The 14,260-nt window shown below is 41.7% G+C and overlaps 1 protein-coding gene across 1 annotated transcript; it reads right to left on the bottom strand.

Moving 5' to 3' along the window:
• Positions 1-1,207: 1,207 nt before the first annotated feature.
• E2F8 (E2F transcription factor 8) lies at positions 1,208-13,804 on the bottom strand. Its single transcript, XM_056493692.1, has 14 exons — positions 13,681-13,804; positions 13,305-13,414; positions 11,796-12,071; positions 11,327-11,483; positions 9,952-10,257; positions 8,486-8,647; positions 6,959-7,096; positions 6,442-6,651; positions 5,831-5,915; positions 5,097-5,580; positions 4,012-4,230; positions 3,058-3,187; positions 2,646-2,962; positions 1,208-1,939 (listed from the first exon to the last, which is right to left on the bottom strand). The coding sequence occupies exons 2-14, from the start codon at positions 13,341-13,343 to the stop codon at positions 1,766-1,768; spliced, it is 2,697 nt and encodes an 898-aa protein (XP_056349667.1). The 5' UTR covers positions 13,344-13,414; positions 13,681-13,804; the 3' UTR covers positions 1,208-1,765.
• Positions 13,805-14,260: the final 456 nt, after the last annotated feature.

Here is a 14,260-nt window from a genome sequence, read left to right as displayed (position 1 = left end):
GATTACCTGTAATTCTGAGTCAAGTGTGGGATTGGAAGAAAAGACTCGAGATATGCAACTGGAGTTGCATATGCATGAACTGGAGTGAGAATGTAGTTTTCTATAAATCAGAGGCAGGGATATAGAAACCCTTCTCTGACAGCTCGAAAACAGCAATTCAAAAGCAAAATCCACCTGGGGATCAGAGGGACTACCCCATAGCACATCACGTACTCAGGGCACATTCCAGGGAAGGTGAGGCAAGGTGGGAAGAGCAGGGAGCTGGGATATCAAATGCAGGTCTGCTGGGCCATGAGATCCTTGCAGCTGAGAAAACAGCAGCTTTCAGCCTGCAAAACCAGCACACAGGAATGCTTGTAAAAAAGCAACTACAGTGTCAGGAGCCAAGCAAGTCAGAAAATATGCTCTGCTTTCTCAACACCATGTGTGAGATCATTTCACCAAGCCTAATTACTGTAGTCTCTCAGTCTGTCAGCTTTGGTGCTCAAAACTGAAAGGGATGTAATTTGGTTTTTTTGCCTTTATATTTCCAGAATGAAATTGATATGTGTAAGAAAGATCAGCTATCTCTTTGGAAAAGAAAAACTGCTCAGTGCTTTAGTGAGAATTCTTCCATTTCCCAGCTTTTATTCTTCTTTCCCCCCCATTTAGGAATATTTCAATAGTGATCCTATTCTGTCAGGTGTATTTTGTATTAGAACTTCGCACTACTAAAAGAGCAGATAAGTTTTACTGTGGTAGCTGTTTTAATGATTTTTTTTTTATGTAGTCTTGGGCATTTCTATCCCAGGTTGGTCTGGGAAGGCAGATACACTGTATTTTTGTTGAATTTGTTAGCTATTACTTGTTGTCTGTGTGTGACCTGTATGAGGACTCTTCATCTTTCTTCATTCAGTGTCTATGAGAAACTGCTGCTTGTATTTAAGTTCAAGTGTTTTCATTAGACACATGTTCCTGAATGCTCCAGAGTTATATCTTATTTCCTAACGGTTTTGTTCTAACTTGTTTTTAGGAGTTGTAATATCTACTGACAAGAGTCCAGAAGTTACATTGAGTTACTTAATACACTTTTCACACAATACCATTTTCCCCCACTTCCTTCAGAACATAGCAACCCTTGCCTGACAAAAAAAGAATGAAGAGATGCCAGTGAATATGCAATGTATAACTTAAGTAATATAATTTGATCAAACAGAAAAAGTCAGTCTAGAGTTTTATGTAAGTTTAATCTGAACAAATTGATTTAAAAATACAGTATAAATAATTCTTAACTTATATAAAAATTGATTAAGAAAATTTGGGGTTTTTTTGTGCTTCTTACTAACTTTACAAAAGAGCATTATTAAACACAGAAGCAAAACATTTTAACTATGGCCTTTTTGCTAAGACATAAAATATTTACACACTCACAGTACTTTTTTTTGGTGCAATATATGTACTGACTGATAGACTGTACCTTTTTATACAAAGACAATTTCAGCTTACTTTGCATAGAAGAAATCAATACACGCTCACAAAAAACCCCACTAGATACATAACTTTGTTGTTAAAATACTTCAGGTAAGCCTTTTGGAAAAATTCATTAGGCATTAACTTTCTCCTTAAGAGTCAGTTTTATTTTCTAAAGCATCAATTAAGGCTATTCCAGCATTGAGGTCTTGGCAATACATGTCCAAACCATTGTCCATCATACAATGCCAGACGTGTGCAGTGTGTTACCAGTAACTTTGCCTGCTAACACAGTCAGGAATTCGCTATCCCAAAATTAGTCTTCTGAAACTTCAAGTTTTCGTTGAGGAGTATATAGAGTTCCTTGAGAGGTTCTCTGGGTACCATCTGAGTTTGCAGATAGTGAAGGTTCTGTGTTTGGCCCTCCTGGTGTGCGGAAAAAGTTTTCTGTAACTGCCTGAGGCTCCTGAGGCTCCTTTGGAGCAGAAGGCTGAAAAGAAAGGAGAAAGTTACTTTCATTTATGGAGGAATAAAAAGTAAATTTTACTTCTAAGTTTCTGCAGGATGTTAGCAAACTTTTTTTCCCTAAAATATAAAAACTTAACTTTTTACTGAGAAGGATATGCCTGCATTCCTTGATATATATATATATATATACACACATATAAATACATAACAATATGGTTTCTCTAATCCCCTTCTTTTTTAACACAAATAGATATTAAGCAATACAGAATTACATAAAGTATACAAAAAACTTCCTGTGGGGAAAAAAGCATTTAAAATCCTGTACAGTTCTATCCTACTAAAAGAAAAGCTATCATTAAACACAAGAAGTCGAGGGTAGATTAGGGAAGTAACAAGAAGGGAAGATAAAGTAACAAAGGGACAATTTGTTCATAAGTACAATCTCAGATCTATGTAAAATCCTCCCTCTAAAACACTTGTCTCTTCACATCTTGTCATCTTCCAGCTGGCTCCACTTCCACCAAAAATAAGTCACTTATCTTCCTTGCTAACCTCTCATTTCTACTGTACTTAGGCTGGCCTTCACTGCTAGCTCTTTTTGGGCAGTGCTGATTTCTAAAGATCAAAAAGAAATGTTTATTTATAAATTTTACCTGCTGTAAGGGAATTACTGCACTGTACTTCCCACTCAACCCACCATGGTGGAGTTGCAATATATTTTAACTCACCTTCCCTTCTTGCATGCTTGTGCTCCCTGAGCTATGGCTGATATTTTCTGATTGGGAAGAGACTGGCATGTGCTGAAGAACAGGATTTGCAGGAACTTGCACACCAGCAGGTATTAGTCCTATGTGTTGCAGCATAAAGTTCAGAGCTGAAGAGCTTGGATTTGGGGCAGAACTGGTACTGCTCGAATTGAGGCAGGAGTTGCTTAGTACAGGTGCAGCAGCTATGGAATTTGGTGACAGCATTATGTTCAAGGGTGTTATGTGAAAAGCAGGAATATTGACTGTTTTCAGTTCTGAGGCTGGCATTGAAATGACACCTGGAACAGAAACATCAAGTGTTGAAAGGAATTAGGACAAACTGGCCCCAGCCCCTTGAGCCAGCCCCCCCATGCCTGTTTCCCTGGACACTGACCAGTGATGGGAGAGCTGTAGGCTGTAGGCTGCACAGAACACACCCCAGCCTTCTCTTTATTGGAGCACTCTGCCTTGTTGCCATGGGTGCAGTGAGCCAGAGGAATAAGATAACCAGATGGAAAAAAAGTCTGAGACAGAAAGAGAGCACACCTTTAGCCCAAACATGTAATAAACAAACCCCGAAAGTTTTCTCCAAAACTGCAATCCTCCCTTGCCTTGTTCTTATTTTTTATCCTTCATGTACCCAGGATACCATATCCCATGCCTGTCTGAAACGAGACACAACAGAGTCAAGGACATGCTCTTTCAATTAAAACCACAGAAGTCAGCTGGCTCCATTTCCAGCTGATACTCTTGGTGGGGAACTGGAAATCCACCTGGGATTAACACAGTACAATTTGACCAGATGGAAAAGAAACTGATACTGAATACTATTTTTCCAGGAGAAACATCCTGGACCCAGTAAATCATCACATCATCTCACTCTTGGATTGTGCTTTTCATAAAGTAAATATTGAAAGAAAAAGCTTTTGCATTTACACATTCTGTTTTTGTCAAGAGAACTGTTCTTTGTTCAGGTTTTCCAGAGCAGTCTTAACTGCAGAGTACTGAATTTTACTAATGAAGAGAGTTTAATGTGATTCTGATTCAAAGTATTTCACAGTAAGTTTATGCAAACGCAGGACTGGAGAGGTAAGGGATCTCAACATTGCCATCAGGTCCTTGATGTGACCTTCATTCCAATGGAAGCCTGAAAGCCTCTTTATGTCCTCTTATTTGTATACGCAATGCAGAAACAGAAATCCTACTTTCCTACAAAATAAGGCCTTAAAAGCACATTAAAATTAGTTCAACCAAAGACAACCTAAGCAGGTGTAGTTCCTTATAGTTTTGTTTCTTTTGTTAAGACTGCAAGCAGTGTTTTCCCAGGGAATGGCAACACAAATCTTACCTCAGGAGCAGGAATGGCAAATGCCACAGGTATGTCTTGTTTTGTTTTGATTTTATCTTCATCTTCTGGAATATTTTCTTTTGTACATTGGTCACAGCAACTTGCCATGTTTTGATCTACTGTTTTGGTTTCATTCTGTCTCTCTTCCTGGACACTGTCCATTTCATGATTCGTTTGTGAGCTTTTGAAAGGTGTTTTTTCATTCTTAGTGGATTCTCCCTTTGTAAAAAGTACATACAAAAAGAAAGGCAGGTGTTGTAAGGCTTAACGATCTCAATTAGAGCCCTACAATGATATTTATACATTCTTAAAAAGTGGAAAGCAAGATTTTACTTCCTCCTCTTTCCCAAGTTTGTGCTATGAATATTTCTGGTCACTAATATAGCCAGATCCATGTTATCACCTCTTATTTCTTCCCAGCTAGTGGATATTTGATAACATGTGCTGTCATAACACACCCATAAAATATGATGACTGTTTCGGAAAGCCAAATTTACAGCAGATTTATAATTTACAGAGATGCTAAAACAATCAGCAAATGAGGAGTAGAAAGGAATCCAGCCCCAATCTCTCCATATACATCAAGTTTATCTGAACCTCTTATTCTCTTCATGTGCTGTTCTATTACGACTAAAACAACCCAACACTGGGTGGAAGTATTTAGAAGGTATCAGGATTTTGGGAATTCCCTGTCAAGTGACTTTTATACATCTATTTTCCTTCCTAACACCTCTAAAGCCAAGGATGGATGCCAGTGAGTTTAGAGAATCCTAGAATTCAAGGATTCTGAAGATCACCTGCTTCCAACCTCACTCTCAACCTGACCTACTTCAGAATCATAGGTAAGTTTTGACAGTGTTTTGTGACTTGTTTGATTTTTCACTACACCTCTGTATTTTGTCTTCTTAGATACAAACCCCAGCCCCTCAAACACCAGTAGGCACAGCAAATGAACACCATTTCTTCAAGCCTGATGTTATTTAAAACGCCTACACACACTGGCAGGCTCCTACATCACTTTGAAAATGAGTAGGTGGAAACATCACTAGACCATCAAATGGCATTTTAAAACTAATTTAACTTACCAAAGAAGTATCACGACTTTCCTCATCACTTTTACGCCTTTTAATTAAATTATTCTCTGGTAATGCTTGTGATCTTTTAAGGCACCGCTGAGATGAAGTTTCTGATTTCGTTTCAGGTCTTTCTTCAGTTACCAAGGATTTTGTAGGCTCATCTGAACCTCTCTGAGTGTCCCCTTCCTCGGCGGTTATTTTATTTAACACTTTTGAATTATTACTCTTAATTCCAGTTACATTAGCACATGGCAGAGGCTGCAACATGAAGCCTGGGCTGTAGGTTGTCACCGTGTGGGCTTGGGAAGGGTGCAGATAAATTGCATATGAAACCCCAGACTGAGGATGAGGTAGGATGACTGGTGACACAGAGCTGTGGCTTGCAGGACACACCCCGAGTGGCTGGCTCAGAGCTGGCTGCTGAGAGGTTTCAGGCTTGTGGACAGCCTCAGGCGAGGACAGGGCACATTTCACTTGCATCTCTTCTGCTGTCCTTCAGTAAAAAAACAAACAAAAAATCCAAAACGTGTTTTAATTCCTTTGTGCAAAAACTAATGTCCTGACAAATTATCCTCTGTAATACAAAGACTTAATATAAACGTGTACTTCTCAATCTACTTAAGAGAAAATAAATTAAAAACTAGCCTGCAGTACTCAGGGTTACTGGTTTCTGCAGGCTATTGCCCAACTCAAACTGAGCATAACTTCAACTTGTTCTCACCTTTAAGCTTATGCAAACTTACTTGGATTGTCCTTCCAGCTGATGTTTAGTGATTGCTGGAAACTGAGCTATTGTATTTGGGAAAACTGGTAAACTTTGATAAGTACCTGGTTGGAGGAGAAGAACAAATCAAAACTGTGAGTACGTCAAATTCAGAAGATAAAATTTAAATTTAACTTGAGAAGACTGCACCATGTAATGCAACATACACATTTAACGAGACAATTTATCCTCAAACTCAGCCCAGATTTGATTTGATCAACTGGACATCAGTTTACATGAAAATTTAAAGGCCCCAGAGAGGATCCCTAGCAAAAACATGAGTATTGACAGGTAATTTTCTGGCCATTTTTTGGAATACGAAACTGCTTATGATCCAAAGCAGAGTTTCTCCAACAAAGCAGGCTCAGAGAAGATCCAATATTCAGTAATTCTAGACAAACAGAAGGTTTATAGCCATTTCTATATTTTTGACAGTTCTTAAGACGTTATTTTCTGAAAGGAGGCACCACCCACGCATCTGCATGTCCTCTGAGATGACGGCAAGCCCAAATATTTAATGCAAGACTACATCTGACTTAAAAACAAAGAAAAAAGAAGTTTCTAAAAGAAAAGTTAGGAAAAGATACATACTGGCACTTATTTTAACTGGGCTGGTTGGAGCAGACTGGATCTTCCTTCTGTCATTCTCTATACTCTTAACTAATTTTATTAGAGATGAATGCCGAGTAAAGTTTTGCTTTCCTTTTGAAGGAAAAAGGGCTTTTGAGCACTGCTCTTTGGAAGGGATTGATTCTGAAATAGGTGGGGAACAGGCTGTAGAAGTTGCTTCAAGTTTTGTATCTGAAAAACAGCAAAAATAAAAAAATACATATCATATGCAGATTCAGTAATTAAAAGCAATTACTTGAGCCTGGCTTATAATCCTTGAAGTGCCATGCAGCAGCAAACATGGAAACTAAAGAATCTATACAGATGAACCTCCACTGTGTGCAAATAGATACTGGTTGCTGTGCTGTTAAGGACAGTGATGTGACTAGTAAAAGATTTTCTGCTTAGTCCTTCTTTTGGTCAAAAAATTCTAAGAGAGAAAAAAAAAAAACCAATGAATATCATCAGCAGAATTAATGGAAATGACACATACACCTACCCTGAGTATTTGGCAAGACCTCGGGTCCTGTCCACTTGAATGCTGGTTTTCTACCTCTCTCCTCTGTAACATGAACTTTTTTGATAAGCTTAAGGCTGCTGAGAACATTTGCAATGTCATAAAGTCTTCTAATTTTGGCTGAAATAAAAGAAATAAATGTGAAGTATAGCAATGCAATTAACAAGTTAGCATGTATCAGAAAAAGAAACATTGTAACACCCTTTAAACAGATAAAAGGAAAAAGCTTTTAAAAAATTAAAAAACAATTTTGTGGAACAGGTGAATGAATACAATGAAATAAAATTGTGATACAAAGTTTACATGTAAAATAGAATGACGTAATACAGATCTAGAAGACACTGCGAAGTTGATAATGCTAAATATGGAAAAAAGAATGTTTTCAAAGCAAGTTAATTTCTGAGCAATGGTCAAAACTACACAAATCTCTTAGTAAATATAAGAAGATTAAAAGGCATGTACACACATGCAATGGCAAATGTGGGAACTGGAGGGAAGAGAGACACTAAAATCCAACAGGATAATCATCCTGCATGTCTTCCCTGTCTCTAGAAAAAGAAAAAGTTTCAGGTAGAATTCAAATTCCAAGTGAGTTCTAGAGTAAAGTGAACGTGCCTAGGTCATGGAATTTTTTGGCTTCATAAGAAAGAACGTGGTAAAACATGAGACTGGTACTTGAAATACAGGTAGACAGATGGAAAGCCCTGAAAATGCTTTTATTGTGAGACAGGCTTTTCTTATGGAAGAAAAAAAAATAAGCAAAACCGCTTACTGAGTAGCCACCCACCCTCTCTGCTGCTGTGAGGCAGTGGAAATGAAATCATGAACTGAAAACAACAGGGATCAGTATCTGCATAGGTACATTTCCACAAAAAAAACCCCAAAACCAAAACAAAAATTAACCTAAACAAGCAAAGAAATCTGAGAATCATGGAAGAGTCTAATTTTCAAGGAAACTCACGACTATCCCTCAAAAGCAGCACATTTTTAATTATTATATATTTACGGACCTAGACCTAGAAATACCATTTCATTTGAATGGAGACGAAGGGGAGGAAGTGTGCAGGGAACTGAGAGAAGAGTAAAAGAATGAAGAAATTATTGGCAGTTAGAGCACAGGGTTTCACTTCCTCATGCAAGTTGGTCACGGGACATTTATAGAATTTTTCTAGATTTCTACCAAGTTAGCTGTGTGACGAGAACACAGATTTTGCATGATTCATCTTTGGTGAAATGATGCTGAAAACTTTGACAGGCTGCTTGAGGAAAGAGAAATTGTTACCAATACGAAGCCTTATGACATTACTTCAGGAGAGAGGATTTAATGGGCTTTTCTTCTCAGGCATTATGTATCAATGACCATACAAAAATTACAGACTGCAGAAGGTGTTAAATGAGTTTTTGGAGGCTCAAATAAATATTTGTGGCTGGAAAAATAAGACAATATTTTTCATTATATGAAGTAGTAGTGAGATAATTCATTTAGCTTACACTTGCTGTTGTACTTACTTTTAAACTTGCTTTTATCTAAGTCTTCTAACTGATCTTCTCCAATCAGGATTTTTGCAGCAACTTCAAGGCTCACTATTTGAGGTGTTGATACAAGAAACAGCATCACAAATTTCTGACTCATCACTCGTAAGGACTTGTATTTCCTGCCATTCACTGATGCTGCAGCAGACAGGAGAAAGGATTAAAGTATTCAGTGACACACCAGCTACAAACATAGAACACTGAAAAAACTTGTCAGCGCTAATAATTGTAAGAATAACACAGGGACTAGGCAGGGCCAATGCTGACTCCAGAATCATGTTTCTACATGACAAGTGTCTTGGGTTGCAATATAGAATATACATTTCTGGCCACATCCTATCACCATTTGTTGAAGCCGGGTGAGACAGTGATTCTTTATCTCCGTGGCCCATATTATCTGCTAATGGGCCATCTTTAAGACTAAGTGGGCAATCATCTTTATCTTTTCCACAACCCATCCTCCCTCCAGGAAGATATCATCTGCTGCTGGGCCATTAAGTCCCGCTGTATGACTGATAAAATTACATCATCCCACTGGGAGATGCTCCAGCCAGAGGGAGGAGACAAGCCTTTCCTACCTAGATAAAAACAGATTTTGGACTAAAAGTTACCGTCTTTCCACTGGATTCCAGAGGAAAACCGAGCCCTTTTTCCACATCATCCCTGGACCTTCAGAGGAAAACTGCACCCTTCTACACCACATCTGTCACTGCAGGAGGACTGTAGCCACCATTTAACTGGACTGCTACCAACACCCTGACTGATGGGGTGTCAGGTTGTATTATGACTCTATCAGGGTTGGGATTGTTCTTCGTAATACTGCAGTTCTATTTTAATTTTCAAGTAAAGAACTGTTATTCCTAATTCCCAGATCTTTGCCTGAGAGCCCCTTAATTTCAAAATTATAATAATAATTCGGAGGAAGGGGATTTACATTCTCCATTTCAAAGAGAAGCTTCTGGCTTTATTGGCAGACAATCGTCCTTCAAACCAGGACAACAAGAATTGGATGGATACTAAGTCTAACTACAAAGAAGATACATTTCCCATTGCCTGACTTGTACTCTTTAAAGATGCTTAACCCTTAATTTAAATTTCTACCATGAATCAAATTAATAAAACAAATTGAGTAATTTATATTTCAAGTTTCTATAACATTCAGTAGTAATTTCTGGTTTCTATAACAATTCAGTGGTATAAACATTATATGTTTGATAGTTTCACCTGATATAGAAACAAATTACAAGAACTGAGCGAATAAGGCAAGTGAAAGAGTGCAGAGCACTTTTTCTCACCACAAACAATTGTGATGCCTTTGGGGCAGCACCACCTCAGAAAAAAAAAAAAAAAAAAGGAAGGCTAATAAATGTTTTTTTTCCCAAGTTCATAGACATGTATCATTTTAAATACATATTACTCTTGGCATTAGAGAGAATTATTACCAGCACGAAATTCCACTCCTGGGAGCTCGACAAAAGACATTTCTGACTGCTCCCTTGAGCCAAAAGAACTTGCCATTTCTTCATTTCTTTCACTGTCAGGGTCGAATTCATGCTCATACTCTCTTTTCTTGATCATCTGGATCTGCTGTATGTATTTGTTCTCTTCTCCCACCTTTTTCAGGGCCTGCAGGGTCTGGGGGAGGTTGTGGCGCCCATGCCAGACGTATCTGTTCCTGGCCAGGCGGCTCACCATGTGCAGGCTCTCCAGCACGTTCACAATGTCATAGATGCGCCTGCGCTCCACGTCTGCAGGGGAAAAGGCGAACCTGACATCTCCTCCAAGAAAAATATGTGCATCTGTGCATTACCTGCAACACAGATTCCTGCCCTTCCTCTTAATATACTTCTAAATAATTTTTTGCCAATTCCATATCACAAATTGAAAATAGCCCTCACAGGTCTTGCCAGCAAGTAAAAAAAATTTTGCTTCATAAATGGAAGGACATGCTGTTCCAGAGTTATACTTGGTGTTCAGCATTCCTTAAGAAAAAAAATTTACTTTTTCCAGAAGAGCCATTATATGGGTTTCAAAAAACCCATTTTTCATCATTCACTGCATTGATTTTAGATTGTGTCCTTAAATAGCCTTGGAAATTCATGGTAGGAAACTGTTTTATAACTTCGTTTTACATTCTGCTTTATTAGCACACTATTCTTTACTCATTTGTCTGGTAAACTCCTGATTTTGACTAGACATTTCCCAAAAGATACGTCCTTTTGTACAAAATATAAAAAAATGTAAATCACATGGCTTTAAAATTTTTATAACTATTATCCATATATAAGCTGTAGAATACTGCTTATATAAAGCTTTTCATTTAAAAAAGCTTCAGTTTGATTTAAGAAACACAGACTCCACAGAAATCATTGGTGCAACATAAAAAATAGCGATATAAAATGAAAAAGTTAAGTCACCATCATGAATAGAAAGCACTTTCTTGCTTTGGTATCACGATCAGTGGGGTCAGTTTGAGAACTGCTGGATCCTGCTACAAAAATCTAACCACTAATCTTAGGTATCATCTCTGAATAAAAAAACCCTGCAATCGGATATTTGTGGAATCAGCAATAATTTAGATGTTCAATATGAAACAGAATTCAGAGTGTCCCAGTTCGGTTCACTGAGGAAACATCAGCATTTTAAAAGAATTGCAAAGAATTGCTCTAGGAATGAGGAGTTTAAGACTAGGTTTAAATAAATTTGAGAACAGAATAAGCATCCAAAATTGTATGGAGCAAAAATGAACTAACAAAATTGGAAGGTTATTGGTGAATTTGCATGAAGAAATATTAAATAGATTGAACACCAACTTACGTAGCTCTTCAGTGACTTCATCAAGGCAAATGTAACTTTTCTGTGAAGGGCTGGGGTAATCAGGATATCGAGCTAAGAATTTATGACACAGTAATCCGAGACTTTTCTCTTTGCGACTCGGCTGGGATTTTTCATATTCATCCCCCAACAAGTGCTCCTACATGAGAATAAGGAAAAGAGATTTTGAGGTTTTTGACAATATGTAAGCACAGATATTTAACAGCTTTGTAGTAAGCACTGTCAAAGGGCCAGTGCTCTTCCTTTGTCCTCAGCAGCTGTGAAATAAAATCAGAACATTATCTGTTGCATGTCGCTAGGCAATATTCTTACTTACATTTGGTAAGTGCTCCAAAATCAAAAGTAAAAAAATTATATGCTATGTCAATGTATAATTTTATACTAAATAAACAACCGTCACCTAACTTAATAAATAAATAAATAAATAAATAAAGACAACTTTACAACATACCTGCAAACAGTGTTTTGTCTGTAGTACCTCACTTGAACTATCTGACAGTTGCCTTCTCTGTTCTCTGCTCCTAATCTCAGGACTGGCTGCACTAATCAGCATTTTCAGGTTGGAAGTAGGTGTCCATGGATCTGCTGGAGGGGTTTCCTTCGGTTTTGGGGGTGTGGTTAGAGGCTGACACTCAGGCTGTCTCTCTGTCAGTACCAAATGTGAGGTAGCTACTTGTTTCAAAGGGGTTTTCAGTACATTTTTGCATGGTTCAGAATGCTCATTTTCCTATATAACAAGAAAAAGAACAACGGTGATATTAAAACCCAGGTGCATCATAATCCATTTATCAATATCAGTCAAAGGGGGGCAGAGATCCATTGATTTTTTGGGTAGCTCTAAGTCAAGGGTTCCAGTCATACTCTGAACCAATTAATCCCTTCCCTGAAACCATTTCTGTGCCTGTAGCTGAAGGTTCGGGTCCCGTGGAATTTATTTCTCAAGTAATTTTCCTTCTCCTTCATCTGAGGTAAATACAACAAAAACGTGCATTAATGCAAAGCAGAGAGCTATAAATAATGGTTGAAATATGTCATTACCCAGGAGTGGATGTGATGTTGCTTATAAATTCTTGTCGGGCAAAATAGACACCAGCCTACATGTCAAGGAGCTCTCACCCTTTATCACATAACCGCCTTAACTCGGGCGACCAGCCCGGTGTTTAGTAGCCGCAGAAGGCTAACAATCTCAACTTTTACAGTGAACTTTAACCAGCTCCCAACTCTCTCAACAAACTTCAGAGCGAAGTGAGGGGTGGAATGTAATCGCGAGGCTTGCCGAGATAAAACACAAGAGGAGAGGATAAAGACGGGAAAGTGAAGGAAAGGGATGCCGGGCAGGCTGGATCAGGGGCCGATCCACTTCCTTGTAGCTTCCCTCGTATTCCCCCTTTACTTTTCGCGCCTGGTCTCCGCGCATGCGCGATCAGCCCCGCGGAGCTCTCCGAGTACTGGGACTGGGGTCTGTGGTGGTCCTGGAACCCATTCCGGTGAGGTGCCCGGGGCTCCGGGCAGGCTGGCCAGCCTGGAATTGCGAGGGAAGCGGGCTCGGCCCAGGGCCGCCCCACTTCCGCGGGACCCTCTTCCAATTGCAACTTCCCTGTCACAGCACCAAAAAACGTCCGAGCCAAACACGCTTTAAACATCATTATATCTATTCCTCCACAAACCCTCTGTTCAGGAAAAAACAGAGAGGAAAGGAGAGCCACGAAGAAGTGTTCGTTACGCACTCCGTGGATAAAGATCGTGAGAGCTGAAGTTCCAGGAACTTTTGTTCAGGACAGAATTTAAAGCAAAGGTAAAACACGCTCGGATTCTGCCATCCCGCGGTTTCTACGCGCGATCGTTCCGATCGAAGCGGTTTCACCTCCAACGGGGCTGAGCGCGGGCAGCGGAGCTGTCACCGCCCTGCGGGACGGGGCAGCCCCGAGGCTCGGCTGCTCTCGCCCACCGGAGGAATTACCTTGTCGCCGGCCCCCATCTCCCCGCCCGCCGACCGCATTCTCCCGCTGCCTCCAGAGGCGACACCCGCTTATCCCGCCGAGCCGCTCCGCATCGCAGGTCCCGCCGGCTCTGCGGGGCGGGAGGTGGGAGAGAAGCACTGGTTGCGGGGCCCCGTGACGGGCCGGTTCCCACCGCCCTCCGCGGCCGCAGGGTTCGTCCCGCCGCCTCCCGCCTCCAGGCCCGGCCCGCGCGCGCCCACCGCCCAACGGCCCCGCCCCGCCCCGCCCCGCCCGCCGCGGCCCAGCACCGCCCATCGGCTCTGCCGGCGGCGCCTTCTAGCACAGGGGAGACGCTACCCCGGCTCCCTCCCGCTCCCCGTCGCTCCTGCAGCGCACCCCACGGTTCGGGAGCGCCGGGGGCCCCTAGGAGCGGCGGTGCCACTGCCGCCGCCCTCCCGGGCCCGGACGAAGCGCGGGGCCGCTCCCGGTGGCGATTTGAATTCAACGCGCGGAGCCGCCGCGGGCGGGTGGGGCGGCCGCGGCAGCCAATCAGCTCCCGGCGCAGCTCCCCGCGCGGCCAATGAGAGCGCGGCGCTGCGCGGCCTCTCCGTCCTCCTCCCGCCTCCAGCTGCCGGGCGAGCGCCGGCGGGGCTCGGGCCGGGGCTTTGGCGGGTTCCCTCCCTCGCTCCCTCCCTGTCTCCCTCCCGCCCCAACGGCCACGGGGTCGCGGGGCGGAGCGGGCGGGGGACGCCGGCGGTTTAGCGGAGCCCATTTACCCGCCGCCGCCTCGCCCCGTCCCGTCCGTCAGGGGCCGCGCGGACTCCGCGCGGCCCTCACGGGGTGCTGCCCGCAGCTCCGGCGCCCGTTCGCGGGGTCCCCGCGGCCGCCGCGCTCCTCGGAACCCACCGCGCCATCGTGTTTAAAACACATCGCGCTTTGCATTTAAAACACATCGCGGTTTGTCCGTACCCCGAGC

Source organism: Oenanthe melanoleuca, chromosome 5 (assembly GCF_029582105.1).
Source record: "Oenanthe melanoleuca isolate GR-GAL-2019-014 chromosome 5, OMel1.0, whole genome shotgun sequence".
NCBI lineage: Eukaryota > Metazoa > Chordata > Aves > Passeriformes > Muscicapidae > Oenanthe > Oenanthe melanoleuca.
The sequence above is the reverse complement of the archived record's forward strand: the minus strand, read 5'-3'. Positions and strand labels throughout refer to the sequence as shown.